At 30.0% G+C, this 23,495-nt stretch overlaps 1 protein-coding gene across 2 annotated transcripts; it reads right to left on the reverse strand.

The window, feature by feature from the left end:
- Positions 1-922: 922 nt before the first annotated feature.
- On the reverse strand, positions 923-8,834 carry LOC114425225 (U-box domain-containing protein 33-like). Of its 2 annotated transcripts, XM_028392049.1 has the most exons (10): positions 7,473-8,834; positions 6,843-6,964; positions 6,647-6,768; positions 6,075-6,179; positions 4,530-4,974; positions 4,205-4,342; positions 3,060-3,587; positions 1,855-2,619; positions 1,523-1,607; positions 923-1,395 (listed from the first exon to the last, which is right to left on the reverse strand). In XM_028392049.1, exons 1-10 carry the CDS (start codon positions 7,714-7,716, stop codon positions 1,349-1,351), a joined length of 2,601 nt encoding a protein of 866 aa, XP_028247850.1. In that variant the 5' UTR covers positions 7,717-8,834; the 3' UTR covers positions 923-1,348. The 2 variants fall into 2 exon arrangements, with proteins under 2 accessions (XP_028247850.1, XP_028247849.1); XM_028392048.1 differs by lacking the exon at positions 1,523-1,607.
- Positions 8,835-23,495: the final 14,661 nt, after the last annotated feature.

The raw sequence follows: 23,495 nt of genomic DNA on the forward strand, positions 1-23,495 counted from the left end.
TGGCCCATGGCCCATCACATCAATTCAATTTCAACCCGCTTTGACCCAAATCTCCTTAAATTTACAAGCTTGTGCGCACAAACCCAAATCAATTGCATTTTTTAAACGTTTAGTTTCAGTGTGTAAATTGTGTACGAAAAATAGATATTTGAAATGGTTGGCACTGTAGTTAAATAAGTGTAGAACTTGTCAGCTAACCATGTTGGTTGTGTAGTGAAAAATGTGTTTAAAAAAATTAGTTTCTTAAATAAATCTTTGTATACCAAGAAATTAGTCTCCCTCTCTCTCAGCTAAAAGATATCCCAAGTTCTTAAAAAAATTAATATTGTTTCAGTACATGTTAAATGTTTGTTTCCATTTTGCAACAAAATCTGCGATAGAATTTTCATCCTTTTCATTTCTTTTGTTCCTTGTGCAAACAACAGTTGATGTTCGAAATGATCTTATTGTAAACTCTCTGATGTATGAATTCAATTCCTAAGCATAAAAAAATGGTTAAAGCTCATAAGGATTTAGATTTTGCTTGGTTAAAGGAGATAAGAAAGAAATAAAGAAGAAATTTCATACGAGTTTCATACCTTCTACACTACAAAAATTTCTCTTTTATTTCTATCTTTTCTATTTTCATCCTCTAAATTAACCAAACACAGCATTAGGTGTCTCCCAATAAACACTTTAATTAAACACTCAATGGTAAAGTTCACTTTGAAACTAATGTTAAAACAAACTTACAGTAAGCTTATAAGCCACTTTCAAACATTCCCTATAAATTTTTAATCTTTTTCACTACGTGTAGCTATTTGCTTCAGATAAGTCCACACAGAAAAGGAGAACCACATCATTGCCTGTTGAGATTCTCATTTAGTTATACATTGTTGCTGCTATCAAATTTGTATAAATATTCTCAAGACTCAAACATTGCCTAATGCTAAATATAATCACATAACACCAAAAAGGAAAGATAATCACAGAGAAGTGTTCTGACTTCTGACATATATGCTATGATATATATGTACTTTACAACTATTGTAAGATAATCCCGTGGTTATCTAACCTATACAAGAGGATAGGTATAAAATGTGATTGAAGAACCACAAGAAATAAAACTGATATAAGGTAACAAAAAGAAATGACAACTTTCTTTCCTATACATGGTATAAACAGTAGATACACAGTTCAATAAAAATGGGCAGAGAAAAATAATGAGCTTGATCAGTGGTTTTGAAGCCAGTCCTGGATTGCAGAGCGAAGAGCGCGGTTGGGAACAAGATTGTGATGTGCCAGCTTACTATTAGTCATTGGTGAATTGTCATGACCACCGTCAAGCCATCCTCGTATAGCCTCAGCTTCATAAGTAAAACCATCTGCAGCTACATGTGGATCTCGCATGACTTCCTGCAAAGTAGGAACATAACCAGGGAGAATTTTCTTAGATAGCAGTTTTATATTCAAAGCATTCGACTGATTGGAAAATATTTTGCAAGTGAAGCAAATAAAGATATAAAAAAGGGGATTTGGCTACTTGAAACTAAGCAACTCGCTTTAGAAGAGCCAAACCCTAAAAAAGGGCGGCAACCCTGTGCATCAAGATTTGGAGAAGCTGTTTCCTGCATTTGAACCCACGAGCCCCACGGCTTGCTCTCAAGAGAGGAATAGAATAAAATAAAATTAAAAAAAAAAACAAAAAAACACTAGGAATATGCAAGTATGAAATTCTTTGAAATGAAACAGATGAGAATTAGGATAAGTTTCATTTGCTTGTACAAGTGTTCATTAGAGTGGAGATTCTACAACAGCATGGGGACATAACTTTTTAGAAGAGCTGAAAAAACAAAGGTTGACAAAACTATTTACCTGGAAGATTGGACAAATAAAATATGAAGGAGATTGTAAAAGCCCTTCAGAACTTAATCCAAAGGAGTTTGCACCTCCAGAAGAAACCCTCATTGCATCAAGTATCCTCCAGACATCTGAATAAAGATCCGGCCGGCTCTTTCTATTCATATCACAGCACCTCAAAGCCAAGCGAGCCAACTGTTCAGCCTGCACAAATGGCCAGTCTCCAGCCAAAGGATCCAATAGGGATTTCAACTTTCCAGTATCTAATGCATATTTCACTTCCATTGTTATTCCCAATGCTGGTCTCCCAGTCAACAATCTCAACAATATAATTCCAAATGAATAAACATCTGACTTTGGAGTAAGTTCCCCTGAGGCAAGGAATTCAGGATCCATGTAGACAAAAGTTCCTTTTGGGTCAGTTCTCCAAAACTCTGTAATATTGCTACCAGAACTCTCACAGTTTGATAATATACGACAGATTCCAAAGTCACTAAGCTTGCTAATAAGGTTTGCATCAAGGAGAATGTTGGAGGGTTTTAAGTCACCATGCACTACGCTGTGAGGTTTAGTGGAATGGAGAAAGATAAGAGCCGAGCATAGTTCAGCAGCAATGCGAATTCGAGCTTGCCATGACAACGGAGGGGTGTTATCCTTGCAGGCAAGACGATCTTCAAGGCTTCCATTAGGTAAATACTCATAGACAAGAGCCCATGAATCTGGGCAGGCTCCTATGAGTGTGATAAGATTGGGATGCCTTAGCTTGCTCAACACATCAACCTGATACAAAACCAAAAGTGGGGTCAAAATAAATATCCTTTTTACATCAATTATGGACGGATCCTCTTCCCCTTCATTCATACCTTTAGAGACAAGGTTGATAATATATTATACCAAGGACCAACAAACACAAGTTTTTTAAAAAAAATGTTAAAACATGGGAGTTTGGATTTTAGGAGAAATTCGAGACACTTTTAAAATTGTTGCTGCTAACTCTTGTCACAGTTTTCTTTCTTTTTTACGAATATTGATTATTTATAATGCAATCTGCAAGTTACAAGAAAGATCAATTAAGGCCAAATTTATTTTACTCTTGGACATCTAACAACTTTCACAAGATTTTTCAGATGATAAGTGCTACATCCTACATGCCAAAAAATTATTGTTGATCAAAATAAGATAATGTTTTACACTATCACATAAATGTCAAATCATCCCACCTCCTGTTGAAACTCCAAGGGTCCTTGCATGCTGTCGGAGTTTAACATTTTTATAGCCACCTCAGTGTGATGCAAGACACCTTTAAATATACTTCCATATCCACCTTCTCCAATCTTTGAGGATGGATTGAAGTTACTTGTTGCTTCTTTAATCTCTGGAAAAGAGAATTCTGAGCACAATTGAGGCACATGGGTGCCTGAAGCCTCTCCTTGTTTTTTCCTCAACTCTTCAGCCTCTCGCAATGCATTATCACACTGCATCTGCAATTCATCTCGTTCATTCTTGTAGCTTTGTAACAGACCCACAGCAGATAAAATCTTCTGCTCCAACTCCTTTATCATAAGTTCAGTTGACGCAATTTGACTCTCTAGTGAAGCCTTCTGATCAAGAGCAAGGCGGAGTTCTTCCTTAACTGTGTCTCTCAAGCTCTTCATATTCTCAAGTTCTTCTTTTTCTTTCCTAAGTTTTTCCTCTGCCATTTTCCTCTGGTTCAACTCCTCTGCATATAAGCTTTCAGAAGCTTTAATCTGTCAATTGGGCAGTTCAAACATTGAAAAGGATTAGAAGCGGTATCAAGTTGCAATGTCGGCCTATTAATATACAATACAACTTAAAATGATTCCTACTGTTACTTGTTATAACCCAGATTACAAAATAGAAGACAGAAAAGAAAGATTGTATTTCTTGATTGCAAAAGAGCAGCGATGTTAGGAACCTAGATTAGAAAATAGAAGAAAGAAAGGAAAGATTGTATTTCTTGATTGCAAAGTATCAAGGAATAAGACTATGTATCAAGGGTTTCCCCTTCACAAAGGATTTCTCCTTTCACAAGGAACTAAAGCTCAATTTACATATGATACAAATCTGAATGAATTCCCTACCCTTCAGTCCTAATTATTTATGTCACTACTCACTGTAACTAACTAATATTCTAACTATCCTAACTAACTCCCCCTTCCCAAATGTCCCAACACCTTTAGCGTTGGTTAAGGTTGATTCATACATTCATAAATGCTTTCCCACTCAGTAGGAACTTAAACTAGAAAAGTGGATACAAACAATGAACAATTGACAATTCACATCATAAACATGATCATCTACATATTGAAGAAGTAAAATAAGCACTCAACAACCAAACAGTTACCTTGCGTATAGCTTCAAATGCATCTTTTTCAGCTTTCATACGCCTTACAGTTTCTTGATATGCATTTAGTGTAGCATTCTCAGCCTCAGCCCTAGCCTGTTCAAGCTGGTCGTAGGTAGTATCATCCATTCCACCATCCTGCAAGTGTTCAATCAAATTATTTTAAAACATCAGCATAAAGCTTCAGAAATAAAACTCTATTCATCATTGCAAATTTAGAAAGTCAAAATGTCTCTCATCAATTGCAAACTTCACAACACAAAAATATGCACATGCTCCATATCAGACACAAGTATTACTGAAGAGAAAGAATATTTGTGTGTACCAGTGTACTGGGAGGAGATGAATGATGAAGATCCTCTATAATCAGGCGACTCAAAGTCAACTCTAATGCATTCTCACTGCTTTCGTTTATCAAACTTGGGGTCAATGCTAGTTCAACTGCACTGTCAGAGCATGTTGACAAGCCAGAAGGACTCATCCTAGACAGCCTATCTGATTCATCAGAACTTACTTCTGTACCCATCCTGTCACGTGGAGTTGAAAGCCCTTCAGTGTCTTCTGGAGAAGAAACAGCCATAAAGCTTGCTCCATGTCCATCATTGGCAGACCTTACTCTGCGAAATAACTCTAGAGCAGGATTGGTTATATTTGCTTGGCAATCTTGCCCAAGTGTAATAGACAGAGATCTCAAAGATTTCAAAGAGTTTGGCACTTGCTGCACCAAAGGAGATGCAACCTCTGCGTTACCTTCATCCGAACTGCGATCCCTGTGTTAATATTGTACTTCCATCAGTAATTCAATACCCAAAATCCAAATGCAAAGACATTGGCAGAGATAATTTCAACAGAATAATACCATACAGGTTGTTAGTTAAATCAAGAAACAAGCTATTTGGAATTATGAATTAGAGCTTAGTAACTTGAAAAATGACATTAAGAATTGAATATTAATTTTTTTATAATGAGTACAAGGTGACTACACACAAACACGTATGGGAGATTAATCCTAATAGTTACAGGCTATAATCTTGTTGTCATTAATTATAATTAAAAAAGGAAGGTAAATTACAGGGTAAGAAAATTTATGACAGCTCCAAAGGTTGTGGTCTTGTGGGTGGGCTGGATAACGGTCCCAACAGAGGGGAACCAAACAAACAAAATGAGAATGGTTCAGTGTGGAATGGCCGCCAAGGTGGCAACACGTAGTGGTCATGCATCGGAAAAACACACAGGAAAGAAATCTGTGTTACAGCGTGTGAGGCTGCTTTTGGTGGGGAATTTGGAGGTCTGGTTGAGCCGGGGAAGATGCACCTCCTGGTAGGCTTGCTGGTAGGAAAGAAGCTGGCGGCAACAAAACAGTGGTGGCAATGAGGTTTCGATGTGCAATGGAAGCATTGGAACTAAGTCCTGAGTGCATTGAAGGTGCTATACACTGGTTACTGAATAGAAGTGATAAAGTCAGCAACAATGAAGACAGCTAGGGTTTGAATGAGGAAGCAGAGCCCCCAATGCTGGATGCTCTAATACTAATACCAACTTGAAAAAGGAGATTCAGGACTGGATATTTTATTTTCTAATAATGAGTACAAGGTGATTATACGTATGTACGAGGAGACTCACCCCAACAATATTTACAAGCTATAATTTTGCTGTCATAATTAGAGTTAGAAAAAAAAAAAACTAAATTACAGGGAGATAAATCTGTAAAAATAAAAACTGAAATAATGAAATACGAAAAAAAAATCTTATGTGCTTCAGCATAGTATTCCTAGGCAACTATAAACCTTCCTTCTTAATTACATTTATCTCTCATAAGACACTATATCCCTGACTATCAAAAACATTAATCTTTTAGGAGGCCTTGTACCTTGTGTGTATAAGGTGCCCTTTGCAGACAAACTGTATATGACAAGAAGCTGGAGCTTGTTTACACACAGAGACGGCTTTCTTAGATTTGAGGTCCATCATTCTCCTGCAATGTCATGCAAGTGAGCTCGTTGAAAACATAATATTGACTTCACCAAAATGGATATAAAAATTGGGAAACTCTCAAGATATAATTAGTTGACCATCAGAACATATGAAAGAAAACAGTTTCTGCTAAGTTACAAGTGGATATGGATTGGGAACGGAACATGATTGCTCCATACATCCATAACATCCTTAGGGGAAAATAGAATCAAAGGGGAGAGATATAGATCCAGCTAGAAAGTCACTGAACTCATTATTGAAAACAGAGAAGGTATATCATGCTTTGCTGAGAAGTTTCAAGCCCAGAAGTATGGCTTTTTGCATGTTGAGTCCACAGATATAGTAATTTATTTATCCTATTTCTTACAAAATACTACCATCTTTAATATTTCTTGCAATATCATCATCAATTTTCCTGTAAAAATGAACAGAACAATAATATGGTTGGGGATTTATTTGGCTTCTTACCTATTATAGTACTTATCAGATGCTGCTCCCATAACAAGCTTTCGGATGCCATGCTGGGAGATGAGTTCTAAAATTCCTTTTTCAATGCTATCCATTTCAATATGCAGTTTCTCTGCTCGCACCTGTATCAGAAAGTTATTAGTGAAAAATTAGATAACTTTCTAAATACACAAGCATATAGAATTACAATAGTTACCCCCATCCGCTGACAGATACAAAGATATTCATCCAGAATCCCATGCATGCCTTGCCTTTCTTCTTCCCAGTATGCTTCAACCTGCTCCTCTTTTAGTGTACTTGCGGGGAATTTCCCTCCCACTATAAACAAGAAAATGGAAGTTTGGGATCATTATCGAACAATGAAAATTGTAGAAATGACAAAGACAGCGCATCAGATAGAATTTTCAATGGTTACTATACATCACAGCTAAATTTGTTTCCTAAAAATAACTACTTTAGCAATAAATTTGTTTCCTAAAATTTGACAACTGCCACCCAACAGCATCATAAAGTTTAAATATTGAAATTCAAAGGACACCAACATATGAACCTTATTACTAGATTTCTGAAGTAGGCTTGATTATCTCATGAGCCTTATTTGGTTCTAATTTCAAATCACCTGATAATTTCTAAGCAGTGATTGTGAGTGCACCTTAAAATTGCAACTCTTAACTTTAGAGGAGTCAAATCCATTATATATCAAACAGTTACACTGACCCCAAATTGAGTCAGTTTAGCTGATGGAAAATTTCATGATAAAGAATAAAGCAATTTAAGGTATGAAAAAGAACAAATACACATAGAGAAGCATAGTATATATACATACATAGGGGAATCATTGTTGCACGAACATGAACATAAAGAATGCAAATTCTCTTTCCTCCGGAGGTCTGTATTGCCCATATTAGATTTAATTTGCTCTCCTTCACCTCTTTTGTCACAGCAACATAGATTGGCTGATCAACCACCCTTGGATTTGGCTCCTCCAAAATTTCTCCACCAGCATCAGAAAGTAACCTCACTGAACCCATCCTTTGTGTTGTTGCAGGCACAGGACTCACCACAGCCATATGATGCAAGATTATTGAATCACCAAACAAAAAACAAAGAACTCAACTCTCTCCCTCTCTCTCTCACACACACACGCAACAATTGGCAATTATCTCTACATAATACACATACACCCTCATCCCAACTAATACCAAAACCACAAATTAATCATCAACAACTCTCTTTTTGTCTCTGCCAAAAAAAAAAGTTCATCTTTCTCTCCCAACAATTGGTAATTACTTATGAGTAATTATCTCTATATTCCCCACTACTATCAAACTCAGAAATTAATCATCAAAATATCTCAATCCCACCAGAAATTCTTCATCTGGAACTCAGAAAACATAACAAAAATTGAAATTTTCACAGTCTGCAATTGAAAATTTGCAAACAGGGTGCCCAAGAAAACTTGCATCCTAATAGCAAAGACAAAAAAAACAAAAAAGACTTAACCTTAACCTTAAACCGTTGTCTCTATCTCCAACTCATTTCACAGTTTCACACACACATAACACACAGAACCCATCAAAGTGAGATTTGAAAGCCAAGCCATTAGAATGGTAAAAAGGAGAAGGCTTTGACGGTGGTAGCGTTAAAAGAGTAATGTCTTACGCTCAAATCATTGTAACGTACAAACAGATGAAGCTCTCAATGTTAATTTTTAATAAACAAAAATTGCAAGAATGAATAGAGAAGGTGAAGGCATTGCAGACTGTTGACTTTAAATTGTTTGTGTAGGGAATTTAAAATTTTGTAAGCAATAAACACACAACTTATTTATTTGGTCTAAACCTCAAAAAAATTAACACGGGTTGATAGATAATCAATATGATGGATTCAATCTTTGATCGGTGTGTACGGAAAACATGGATTACAATAAAACTAAAAATTAATCCTTGACTCTCTCAACCAAATGATACCTGGGTTAGAAAATAAAAAGGTGCAAGAAAAAAGAGAGAAAAAAATATATATCAGGCAATCAAAATCATTAATTTATAAAATTATATTAATAATTTTTATTTAATTTAATAAGTATATTAATCACAATTATTAATTAATAATGTATCATAAGGATCAAAATGGTTAATTTATAAATGAGGAATGACCTACTAATTGAGAAAACTACATAAACAACTTAAAAACAAAAAAAAAGAGAGAAAACTATATACACAAGTCCAAGGTGGGTTCTACCGTCATTAAACTTAAAGACGAAGCTTCAAGGAAGAAAGGTGGGCCTACAAGCTCTGCTGGTCTTTGCATGACTACGGCCTCTCATAATTTTTGTTTTGTGTACCAAGCATATTACTTGTGCATCCAGAATATTACAATATTTCAAAAATACCCCCGTGTGTTCTTTTTCTTCCTTGTAGCTTTTTCTTTCACATTGTTGAGTCATTCATTCGGTTGGTTTCATCGCGTTCGTTTATTCTCGTAAGAGGAGAGGTCCATTGTGTCGGCTTTGATCGAGGTGAAAGTCTTATGGAGGTACGTCGACAAATGGTGGTTGGCGTGGTTGTTAACGAGAAAAATAAGCTGCAACCTATCTTTGATATTTTTTTTGTGTTTAAAACTTATAAATTTTGAATCTGTACGTTATATAATATTTACGGACTGATAATCCGTTAAGTTTTATACAACTTACAGATTAACAATATGTAAGTACCATACAATGCATATGGTACATACAGATTAACACTCCATAAGTTAATTATTTTATCTTTTTTTAGATTTTTTTAATATTGTTTGTTTTAAATGTAATTAGTATTATCATTTTAAATATTTTTAAGTAAGTACAATTTGATAATTAATTTGTAAGTATTTGTTTTTATATTTTGAATTTGGTATTAATTATAAAATAATTTAGACTTATAAGTTATTTGAATTGTTGTACTTTAAAATTGATTGTTTTTAGTGTTTATAATTTGATGAATTACAATTAGGTTCGATAATATTATTTATTTCAGTATATATGGTTAGGCCATCAATTTTTATGTATTATGTGGTTATGAATTTTAAGTTAAAAAACTTGATGTTATTGATTTTTTAATATATATGATTATTAATTTTAATTTTTTATATTGCAGTAAAAAAATAAAAAATTTGTGTGATAATATATCTATGGTGTGGTTAGGAGTCACTATTTGAATATCATTTTTTTTTACCTTTGATTTTTCTTTTCATAAATGAATGTTTTTTTTTCTTTTATTAAATTTACTAAGAAGTTTGATATGAAACTAAAAGTAATGTTGAAAAAGAAAAAAAGAAAGAAAAGTATAATAAAAGCAAACCACACTGGGTGGTGATTGTAATTCACTCAATAATATAACATAATTCAAAGATGGAGTGGAGTTTATTAATTTCATAAATCTAAAAAAGCCATTAATTAGAGTCAATTAAAAAAAAATAGTCTGAGAGTAACTAAATCTTCACTCATTTTTTCTGGGTTTGATATAATTTATTTTAGTCAAATTTCATCTTACCTTAAACTTGTTATCTTCAAGAAATAATTTCAATGGAGATGACATACGTTAAAGAACGAATATGCATTATGCCAGAGAATTATGAAAAAAATGGGATATATAATTATATTAAGTTTAATGTCGATGAAAGACCAGCAATCATTTGGAGCAGGTCTGTGTCTTCGTGATCATCAAGCTCAAACCTTTTGGAATGATGGTTGTCTTGAAGCTTGGGGTCCTTTGGAAAGCTAGCTATAAACTGGTTACACGACAATGGAGTTCAAAATGTTGAAATTGAAATTAACTGATTGCAATCTTAAGAACAACACTTCTGGCATTTCAGAATTTCATCTTTTGCTGAATAATTGTACAAGTTCTATAAGTAATCTTTCAAAGTCCATGGTGAGCTTCATTGGAAGACAAACAAATAATGTTGCTCACAGACCCACTAGACTGTTCATATTGTATGCTAGTCACTTATTTGAGCAAATTCAATTTATATTTACTCTTTTATTTTGAATGAAATGAAATAATTGCCTAAAAAAAGGTGATTCAGCTTGGGTCTAATTAGATTAGGCATACCAACAAGGCAATTTGAGGATGAATTTGACTCTCCATTATTGTCTTCACAGAAACTTGGGCAGATTCAAGTATAAAAGAGTTGAGTTTATAATTTTAATAGTCATCTCTATTGGATTTGTTTGGTTTGGACAAATCCATACGTAATCCACCACATCAATTTTATAATTTTAATTCACGTATACATTTTTAAATAAATTACATATTAAGTTGTTAGTTATATTTTAATTTAAATAATATATAAAAATAAAATAAAAAATAGATTAAAATCATTATGTATGTATATATATGTTGTAACAAAAAAAATTAAAAAATTGTAATCATAAACATCCAAAGTACAAGGATAATTAGATACTAATTCATATCTCTATCTCTATTTATCTCCCAAAAAAATATTTATGTTTGTTTAAAAATTTAAGTAATACCCAATCTCATATCGAGTTAAAGTGGGTATTTCTAGCTAAAGTAGGTTTAGGATTCTTTAACATGCTAAGGTCATATTTTGAGATCCAACCAAATGAAGTATAGGTTAGATTTGCAATTTTTTTTTTTAAGAAACCTAAGCCAAAATTTGTTAGACAATCATATTGAATTAGGTTGGATAGTTGGACAGACTTATTAAAAATGATTTTGGAAATTCAACAAGACAAGTAATATTTTTTGGAAAAATAGAAAAATAAAGTATCTAATTAGATTAACTCATTCAAAATTAAAGCATTCAAATATGTAAACATCCACTAAACAATAATCACACTCAATCAAATTTACAAGAAATTAACACTCATTATACAAATAGACCAATTGAAGTTTTCACCTCAAGTACTATCATAGATTAAAATTAAAGTTCAACTATTCATATCCAATACTATTTCAAGAAAAAATACATGTCTCAAATGACATAATATGACCCCAAACAACACTAGCAATTACTTGAATTACACATAATAAAGATGAATATGGACAATTCAACACTTCAAGTCTTGAATAGTTCGACAAAAATGGTCTCTAGTTGTGTGGGTAACTTATATCATAATTAATTTAATTTCTTAAAAGGTAATTTTTTTAAAACACACATACATATATATAATTAAATACACAGTGGAAATAAGTTTACATTGTATATTTTGTCTAAAATACTCAATGGAAATATGTTTTTTGTTGTGTTAATTTTTTCATAAAATAATTATACAATAGAAACACGTGTTTGTTACTAAATTTTTACTAAAAAAATTAACACAACCAAAACATGTTCCCAAATATATACTGTGTCAATTTATTTTGAAAAAGATGGAGTGAACTTAGTAAAAAATGTGATAGGAAACTAGGATAGCAACACCCCGTACCCAACGCCCATTGTGTTCGCTGGAAGCCTGAAGGGGGACATGCTAGGTGCACCTAACAACATTGTTAGTGCACCCAGTAATTAGGTGAAAGAGCAAAACTGTCCTTGTGCCAAAGTTTAAAAATAAAATTAATTTTAAAAAAATAATTCCTTCTTTTGAAAGAAAGTTCTTCCAAAAGAACAAAGCTATCAGAAGAAGGATTTTTTTTTTTAAAAAAATTAGTTTTATTTTCAAACTTTGACACAAGAGTAGTTTTATCCATTCACTTAATTGCTGGGTGCACTAACAATATTGCTGGGTGCACGTAGCATGTCCCGCCTGAGGGTGTTTAATAATCCTATCTTCATCTCTTTGCTTCTTTGGGGCCTTTTATTGTTTAAAATTTTGCAGGAATTAGGTTTTGTACCACCTTTTTTCTAGTTGTGTTATTTTTTTTTATCATTTTTGAAAAGTTAATTTTAAAATATGTTAATCACATTTTTTAGAAATTTAATTCAAAAGTGTTTTTTTAACTAAATTACAAATCAGTTAAGAAATTAATTTTGAAAAAATAAATATATTCAAAATTTTCAGAATTTTATTATACATTCTTATGAAATTAAAATTTTAGAACGTGTTAAATAATTTTTTGAAATTAAAATTTTAAAGTGCTGTAAAAAGAATAATACTGCTAGAAAGAAAGAAAAAAAAATGTGATACAAAATGTTATTTTACAAGGCATGTTCAAACCCAGTAGCCACACGCAAGTATTTTCTTTGCCAAGTGGGCCATTAAAGATTTAAAGCCTATATAGTCTGACAATAAAATAAATACTGTACAGTGCCTATACAAATCAAGCGTGCTGATGAATAATGATTCATTTTTGGCAGAAATGTTTGAGAGGAAAAAAATTGTGGAAGATGTTGACAAAAGAAATTGTGCTAGAAACTGGAAAATTATAGTTTTTGTTTTTTACGAAATGTGAGAGAATAAAAAACCAATATAAATACTACCAGCAAGGACACCAATAACATGTTAGACCCAGCCCAAACCACAAACAATTCTATCAAATTATAACTACTTAATTAGTCTCTAAAGTTTCACCGAACTACTCGATTAGTCTTTAGGCATTAGGGGATTTTTTTGAAGAGGGTTACACACCAAGAAAAAAATAAATAGCTTAATGAGATTCAAACTCACATATGGGTATGGGGAGAAGGTAAAATCCGTTTTAAATCCTTAATCACGTGTTTCAACCCGCGTTGTCATTATAATTTTCCTTTCAAATCTACATTATGATTTATATGTTTTGAGGATATTTGGTAGAAAGTAAAAATAAGAGTAATATAATTGACTCAAAAACAACATATAACGATATAAATAACCAAATTTCGACATCATCTCACAACGTAGCGGACAATACGTCAATTAGATAAACCTAATGCATTGTTTTTGTTCAAATTTAATTAATTCTTAGAATAACTAGGTTGTTTGGTTTGACTTGCATGTGAAGCATGGTCTTACCTAATTAAGCTTGCTCCTTATAAATTATAATGATATGATAAATTTTTTCACTTCTTACTTAGTTGGTATTAATATACTATTAAATTAATTGTTGTAGTTGAACACTCTTATCATTGTAGGCCAGTGGCTACTTCGGGAGGGACAATCTCCTGGTTGGTTTTAATCCTGGGCGAACACTCTTATCAAAGCTAAATGCAAATATCTGGGGCACCCTCATGCTATGTGGATACTTTGGACAAGAGTAATTATAGAATGCTCCATTTGTAAAGGTATCATGATGGCAGATTTTAATTAGTTAGTGAATTGTTTTAATATTTAGTTAATTTTTTTTTAATTTTTAACTTTGTACTATTTTTAAATATTGTTTCTTAATTTTAATTTTAATCCGACTTAAATTTCAAATCTTGATACAATGTATTAAATTAAAGATATCGTTATTTTTTTAAAAAAAAAAAAACACACCAAAAAGAAATTATACCATTCTTTTTTAGGTAAGAAAAATTATAAAATTGTTGTAATTTTAGTCAATCTTAATTTGAATTTAGTCTTAAACTTTTACATACCATATCTATAAAGAAAATGTGTCTTAATTTTAATAATTTATTTTCATTATTAGTTCTTCATCAATTTTAAAATTTATACCTCTTTAATTTATTCACATTTAACATAATATTTATTATTAATAATGAAAGTATCTATTGTTATCTTTAACTTTTTATTTATACATTTTATTTAAATTTAAAAACATCCATAGAATTAATACATGCTAGAGACTGTTAATACATACCTATGGTGATATAGTACTACCTTATATATTTCCCATTATTCGGTGGCTTTGTAATAGGATGAAAATCCACACGTAAAGGAATGGTTACTTTTATTTTTCTTTCTTATGTTGAAATATTTCCACCATTTTCTATTCTTACAAGCATTGCCTGAAGCTCACACCTAAATTCTGGAGAGAAACTCGGAGACAAATAAAACAGAGCGAAGAATATAAAGCCATGGGTTTCCAACACTAAACAAAGTAATTAAGATAAGATAAAATAAGATATGTGTCGGCAATGAAATTCTAAAATGAGCATATACCACCTAAATTTTCTATATGTTATGTTTCTGTTAAGGTCTAATCATTATTATATAAGAAACTAGAAATAATAATTCAAGAAAGAGGAAACAAAAAATTATTATTATAAAAAAAGTATAGTTATCAGCACTAGGAGCCATTAGGAAGGTCCTTTTAAAATTTCTTAATCAAGGTGAACATCCACTGCAAGAAATTTCAAAAGTAAGCGAACTGCCCAACCCCAATTGGATAACATAAACCAATAAAGCATCTCCACATCTTATACTAATCGAAATTCTATTGAATGATTAGTCGCTAGAACGTTATTTGTTTAGTGCACAATGCTTGTGCTTATACTTTATCACCATTTTATAAAGCTGTTTTGTCTTATTGTGGAATTATAATATGGATGATATTGAATAACTCTAACTTGTCAAATATGATCAAGTGAATAACAATTGTCAAGGTTTCCTTTTTTATAAAAAATTTTATCAAGGCTAATATTAATTTATTATGTAGAATTCTAATACGATGTGCGATAGAAGATGGTGAAAAAAAATCCTCTAACAATCAAAGCATGTTTCAATATAATACAATTTATTATGAGTCTTGCAATATATATGAAAAAACATTATAAGCTACACATCCATGAATAATATGTCAATGATATAAGTGATATTGAATTCATTTTTTTTAAATAAGATTTTAGATTTAAATTTTGTGAATAGAAATAATATAATTAAGAGATGAATTTTATTAAAAATAATTGATAAAATTTTATTATATAAATTAATTATCAAAAATACTTATAAACATTTCACGTCAATTTCATATTATATATATATATATATATAAAAGAATACACATACTTGTGATGATGTTACATAGTATTACATGAATTCTAATAAAATTATTTTATGATTAAAATTGCACGAGGTACAATGTAGTGGGTCCAGCTATATGTATATTTGTACAATTCTAGTAACAAATGAAGGTAGTATAAAGTTTAATCTATATATCAGCGTTGTGTAACTTATTTTGCTATCATTTCCTATTAAAATAAAAGTAGGATTAGAAATCATAACAATAGTAGTTCTAAAAATATTTCACTGCTTCCCAAGTTTGGCATCTAAATGTTATTTTATGTGAAATGTGATGAATTGGTCCCTTTCCCATAACAGTATCGTGCAACTTTAGTTTTACTTTAACTTTCTAGATAGCATATGGATGGAGAACCCTTTAACAGACATAGCAGGTAGAAAAGGGGGTATCCAAGGCTTAAATGGCAGTAGTTGTAGTTAGCCCACCCACTATTAATTATTTGTCAAAAAAAGTAGTGTTACTAATTGTATAGGGAATATGAAGTGTAACTCCATAACAAGTTTCACTTAATTAATAACTGAAAGTTTTATATATTTTTTTAGAAGTACTAAACTCTAGGTTTAATCTCAATGAACATGTAACGGACTCATAAAAAAAATATTAAAACTAAAAAAAATGAACATGTAACGGATCAAATTGTAGGTTTGACTGATTAATTAAATACTAACAAATTTTAGGCTCCTAAAATATTAGGATTAGCAAGATTGGAAAATATAGTTGCATAACATTTTTATATTATATTTAAAAAATTGAATAACACCTTATTTTTTTCATATATCCTTATGAAAATTTTTCAAAATTTACCATATAAATATCGACCACTTTCCTCCGTCCATATGAAAATCCTCCTCATGACATAATTGACCTTTTGTCTTAGATGAATATTTTAAAATTACAATTGTGGGTGTCAATTGATTTTTTTAAAAATAAAATTCTAAACCATGATAAGTCACGTAATAACATTTTAACTACCAAAATATATGATATTCTTTGTTTATGTTCCAACAGTGACAACACGAACCGAAAGTACATACATAAAAATTGACAATTTCGTAAGACGTTACCCTTTTTTCTTATTAACATAATTTCAATGTGACTGAATCAACCGTTTCCAAATCTGCACCCGCACCAACCACAAAGTAAATTTAAAAGAAAGTGCAAAAATAAGTAACATTAAGTGGCACCGGCAACAATATATACAAATAATAACTAATGATTATTTCGACCCTTAATCCCATGGACAGGCATGCATTTATGGTCATTTTCTGAGGCACAGCCAATCACAACTTTTTACCAGAACTCTTGCTTCTTATTCAAGAGTTTAAATGTGAAGGCAAAATGCTCCATGTATATATATCCATTTGCATGTAAGCTTGAAAAGTTGGTATATAAATGATTGAATTAGGAATTACTACATATTATCCAACTTGTAGATGAATTGATGTGAGATTATTATAATTTAATTAATAGTCTTAAGTTTAACTTTTAAATATACTATTATCTTATTAAATACTAAAAAATATATTTTATGGTCTATGATAATTTTATTGACTCAAACAAAATGATAAAATATATTAATCTTAAAAAAAAGGGAGTAAATGCATATTTTTTTTTTCATTTTTTTATGGTTTTCAAAAGTGGGATAAGACGTTGTTGTTGTATGATTCTCAAAATGTTGTTATGCACCCACGATGCACTCCACTAGCCCCACTAACCTTTTAATTGCACTGTATTCCTTCAAGGGCAAGCCAGAGGATTGAAAAGACTGTTTCACAATACTATACCATGTTCAAATCCACAGTGAGTGATTGTGTTAGGGAGAGGGAAGGACTAGAGTCTAATTTTGAAGATGTATTACACACAACAGGGTACCCTATCCCTTTCTATTAGTCATTATTTCATAATATGTAATAAGTTGCACCTAATAAGTGTTAGTAATGATGCATTAGACATAGAATTAGATTCCATGTCTGTGGTCCCAAAAATATGACCCTTGAAACCTTTTGTGATTACTCAAAACAAAACAGTATCGATGGCTCCAATAGATTCCAGAACTTTGATACAACCGCTAAATGTAAGAACAAAAATATATGTGACACACATAATAATTGATTGCTTCTTGATATTTTATATATTCAATAATTTTTTTATTTATTTATGACTAACGATCGACCATTAATGCGTCACATAAAGTACATCTACAAAGGAATAAAAATTGCACCACCTTTTTTTTAGGGTTATAGTTTGATTGTCATTAATAATGGAAACCATGCCTAATATTATTATTAATTGAAGTGTCACTGCATGCAAGGTATGACATGGTGCAAGGGGCATGCATACCTTTTGTCTCGTACAGGCATGGATTGGACAATAAATCACCGTCGAAGTTTGGGGGTGGAAAAAGAGATGTGGGCCCAATGAACTATTTGTAAGCCCAGCTTCCTCTCACATGTTGCATAGACCCAAAATTAACCTACATGCCTCAGACCTATAAAAACCTGCCCCCAGTTTGGTTTAAGAGATGTTTCTACAGTATAAGCAGTGTTGTTTCTACATAGATACTATACTGAAGGTATAAGACATCGGGTTAGGTGATTTTATTTTCCAAATTTTGATTAAAAATGCGTTTGAAGTGAATTGATTCTTAATTAAAAATATTTTAGTCTACAAATATGTTTGTAATAAACTAATTATATATAGAACTCCTAACTTAAATGTTATATGATTTTGCTTTTAGAGGCAAATTTGATTTTATTTGTCGCAATCGGGGGGTCTCAAGGACAATGAAACATAATTATTTATAATAAAATAAGATGATTCAGTTGCCTGCGCTGGCTATGTATTAGAGTGGATGGATGTGTTTGTTTGACATTTTCTTCAACTTAAAATGATGTTTGGCTGTGTAATTCAACGAGATTATGAATGAAGACAACAAATGCGACCCTAATTTGTGGTTAGATAAATTTACAACTATTGTAAAGAAAGTGTGGAAGTGGTAATTTACTCTTGATAGAAGGAGAGATGAAAGGACAGCAAAAATAAATTTTACCAGCTCTATGATGATAATATTATATTTCTTTTGAGGCTATCTAACTAGATATAAATTTTCTATTTTTTTTAGACGCATGATGGCCAATAGTTAAACTTTAATCAATAAAAGATTTCTAATTATTTTAGTTCTTAGCATTATAAATTTTTATTTTCCTTCATTTTTTCGATGTAAAACGATAATGAAAAAAAAATGAAAATAAGTATATATATATATATATATATATATATATATATATATATATATATATATATATAATTCAGAACTAAAAAGAAGACTGTTGGTTTAAAGTTAACTATTAAAGTGGCCCACATTTATAATTTTAAGAAAGAGTTTATTTTATTATTGGTGTCGTAATTGAGTTAGTGGTTAGGTTTACTAAATTCTCCATTTTAAAATAAGTTTGAAGTGGTATAGTTAATGGGAGAAATTAAAATATAAACAGCTCGTCAAGCATTATGCAGCCTGTATACCAAATGAAATGAATAAAAATATTTAATAGTGCATTCGAGAATTTCACTCTACTTTTATAGAGAGAGAGAGAGGAGAATTTTACTCTACTTGGCTCCTATTTTGCAATCTAATAATTCATGAATGCACTATGAACGAATATGTAATAAATAAGTAAATACACAATCACATGTTCACATGTTATTCATATTAAACTATTAATTACTTGAACTAAATTACTACGAAAATCATTGCAAATCTCATAGACATGATGTGTATAGCTTGCTTTTCATTGCACCATCAAAGTGGTGTGGTGTGATCAATGGAAATGATGAATCTCAAATTTAAGAAAATTTAAATATTTGTAAATGAAAAGTACGTTACTTACATGTTCCTTTTTTTTTTGATTAATTTATATGAAACTCAGTATATCTTATTTATTATTTGATAGATTTTGCATGAAATTTATTTAATAAGAAATATTAAGTTATAAAAAGTCTGTCAAAAATATATATAGACCTTTGCGTATGCTTTAAAAATTATTAACTAATAAAGTAAAAGTAATTAAATAAAGTACTGATTAATTTTAGGTGCAACACATCAAATTGGCAGTGTGAAATAACGATAAGAATTTTTTGATAGATCCCAATTATCTATTTAAAATTTAGTATAGATAGAGAAATATAAATCTATCTTTCCTTTGTTCTGTTTTTAAAAGTTAGTATGCTACCATCTAATTTCAATTTTATTATTCTGCCACCTACCTATCTTATTGCTTTTTTCTTTTTGGGTTAAGTCGCATAATGATAATATTCTATAATATGTTCTGCCACTTAGCAACCAAAAATTGTTTTTTAATAAAAAATTTACACAATCTTTTCAAATCGTATTTTATATGTGTGTATGTCATTTACACATCTACACTTTAATTCTGAAACACACATTTTTATTTTACCTGAGAGGATCTAAAGTTGCAGTAAAAAAAAAAAAGGATCTAAAGCTGAAATGAGCGAATGTGATCAATGACTAATTGATAGGTAAAATTTTCCGTAATTATATTAAATTGAACTAAATTAATTATGACATTTGACGGTTAAAGCACGCCATGGGTCAAAATTCGAATTTGTTTTATACATTTGTGTTTGCTTTCGTATCTATCATTATATTACTACTTTATAATTAGCTAACTCTTGCTTCTCTTTTTTAAATATAACATATCAAATAAAAAAAGTTGTAGTTATATATTCATATAATAAATATTCTATATGTTTATCTATTCTAGTTTTAATAATGAACCTATTCTCTCTGTTGCTTCTGAAACTCGCCACTTGAATTATCTATAGTTTGAAATTTTGAATAGTATATATTGATTTAAGCACGAGTCAAACTTGAAATTAAAATCAATAACTGTATGCTAGCTGCACCCAGGAAAAAAATCCATTGTTTTTGCTTCTAAATATAAGTATTACGTGCGACACCTCACCAAATATTGCTACCCTGATATGCTTACTCTCTTTCTTTCTTTAATTATTTTTTCTTTCCTTTTTTGTAAATTTGTTTTTTATACATTAATTAATTTGTTTTTTATTTTTAAAAAAATCTGTACAATGATTTAATATTTTTTTTTATTATCATGACATTAATATAAAATATCCATTAATTTTATTGATAATTAATCTTTAATATCACTCTTAATAACATGTTTCCTTTTAATATTATGAAATTGATAATAAAGTTCAAAGTCATTAATTTTTGTAAAACATTTTTTATATTTCTATTATATAAACTAAATTATTTGAATTTTTTTAATAATGATATATAAATTTGTTCATGTTAAGTGCTATTTAGTATTTACATCGTTATCTTAATAATTGTATCTAAAATATTATATAATTAATTAGTAATAATTATAGTAATAAGATGTCAAAATTAAAGTCAATAACATTTGAAGAGAAAATACTAGTTGCCACGCAAATCGTTTATGATCCTTTTACAATAAAATAAAATTATCCAAATGACGTGACATCTTATTCTCTCAATCTCTGTATACATCTTATATTCTTAGTTGTTCATAAAAGTTGACTTTCCCTATATAGTTTGGTTGCAACAAATTGGTGGTTCCAAATTTGCCATGCTCTTGACAGTTTTTTTCAATCTAATTTGTAGAAAAAGTTTTCATATGATTTAGCATCACTGTAATATTTAATTACAATACTCTTCATGAAGTAATAACGACTTAGCGAAAACCTTTTGTGTTTAATTAATAATATTATAAGACTTATAAATAAAATCTTTTGTGTTTAATAATATTTAATTATACTGTTTTTAAATAAAATCCACCATGGATTTCTATATAATAAAAAGATACCCGTGCAAATAATCTCAAACTATATACAAAAGTGCTTTATTAAATTTTGCTTTTAAAGCTTTGGTACCATGATGTGTAAAATTCAAATTTAAGAACTTTATCATTTTCATCATTGTCATAATAGCGAATACGAAGGTCATTGGGTGAAAAAAAAGAAGCTCAATCATTCTATATATACACACACTGTTAATTAAAAAGTATAGTCGATATAATTTTTAAAATAACTATTATAAAAATAATAATTTTAGTTATATAACAATTTAAAAATGAATAAGAATGAAAAAAAATTGTGAACACTGTTCAAAATTTGCTAGGTGATGACTTTTTTTTAATAAAAAAACAAATTGGTTATTAGGAAACTTGTTTGAATTGGAAGATATGAGCATCAGCATTCTTTTATTTCTTTTGCAATTTATTCCATAATAATTATTTTTCTATAAAATTTACTCATCACTTTTTTTTATTTAGAAATTTTACTTATGATATTAATATAATTATATGATTGCTTGCTGTTATTGTCTTAGGTGTAGACATGATTTCATATTTTTCATATCTTCACTTTTAAACAGAATCATTTAACTGTAAGAAAAAAAACGTTTTTTTTAATACTCTTCTTTCTTAATTATTGCATTTCATGATCTCTTCTTCACTTCTTGTAATCAATCACAGGTCTACCTCTAACAGATTCGGTTAAAAGTGGCCTACAATACAATTTATGAAGATATACATAAAAAACAATGAAGTCATTATAACTATAGTTATTAATTATAAACTACAATCAGGGATTTAAAAAAGTCCAAATTTCTCATATATATATATATATATATATATATATAATAACAAAGTTATAGCAACAATGGAAGTGAAGAGATTTTTTTTTAAGCAAGGAAGTAAAGAGATCAAGAAAAGATAAAGGAGAGATTTTTTTAAAAAATAATTAATTTGATTAAAAGATTTAAAAGGAGGAAGAGTAAAAGTAAGGGAACTAAATTTACCCTTCCATCTTTGTCTTTCTTTTAATATTTGAAGAGGAAACCTCTGGTAACTTTTTTTTATTTGTCTAGATAAACTAATTTAGTTGTATGTTTTTCTTTTACAGCAATTTAGTTGTATGCTTGTCACTATAATCTGGGGTATGATTGTGCCGTTTGAAGATTTATTTTCGTTTGGTGTTCTCAATTAAGTGTGCGGTGGTTATTGTCTTATTTTCATGTAAATGTTTTCGTTGCTTTTTTTTTTTTTTGTTTCCTTTTTAGCCTTGTGTTTGGATTCTGTTGTGGAAAAATATGGTGTAGAATGAGAACAAACATTATTTGCAAAGATAAATAAACAAATCACATATTTAAGTTTACTTTTCAAATGTTACACATTTAAGTCACGTTATCAATTAAATCGATAACATTTTATATGTTTTAGAAAATGCTGACTATGACAACTTAGTAGTTAACCACCAATCGTTCATTTTTTAAATATATTTTAATAAAAAAAACAGTTAATTTCCCTTAATCTTATATTCCAGGAAAGGGTTAGTATGGCAACTCAATAATTCCCAAGTTCAAGACAAAGTAATGCCTTGCATTTTAAATAAAAAAATAATCCATAATCTTTGAAAAAAAAAAACGAAGTGATTTTAAAATTCCCATTGTGTCCAAAGATATGTAAAAGCAAAGGTAATTCAGTGACAAGTTCAAAAATAATTTTAAAAACTTGATTTTCTCTTAAAATAAATAAAAAATCTATTTCTTGTCTGAAATGCAAAAACTACAGATTTTTTTTAAAAATACACAGTTTTTTTTTCTGTGTTTATATATATTAAGAATAATTTCTCATTTTTTTAAAAATATAAAATTTATTGTTTAAAAGCAAAAGAGTAAAACAAGATCATTATTTTACATTTTCACTTATAGATAATCCTTTCTAAAATAGATATAGTAAAGTGTTAACACTTTATTTACACGTAATATACTTCTGAAGTCTAAAACTGATTTCGAAAATAATTTTCGTTTTAATGGATTTGCTGAATTTCCCCACTTTATAAACTTTATTGGGAACTCCTTCCTCATTGATTTGTTTTTAATATTTGGTTTGTTGCTCCATCAC

This window comes from Glycine soja, chromosome 9 (genome assembly GCF_004193775.1).
Source record: "Glycine soja cultivar W05 chromosome 9, ASM419377v2, whole genome shotgun sequence".
Lineage (NCBI taxonomy): Eukaryota > Viridiplantae > Streptophyta > Magnoliopsida > Fabales > Fabaceae > Glycine > Glycine soja.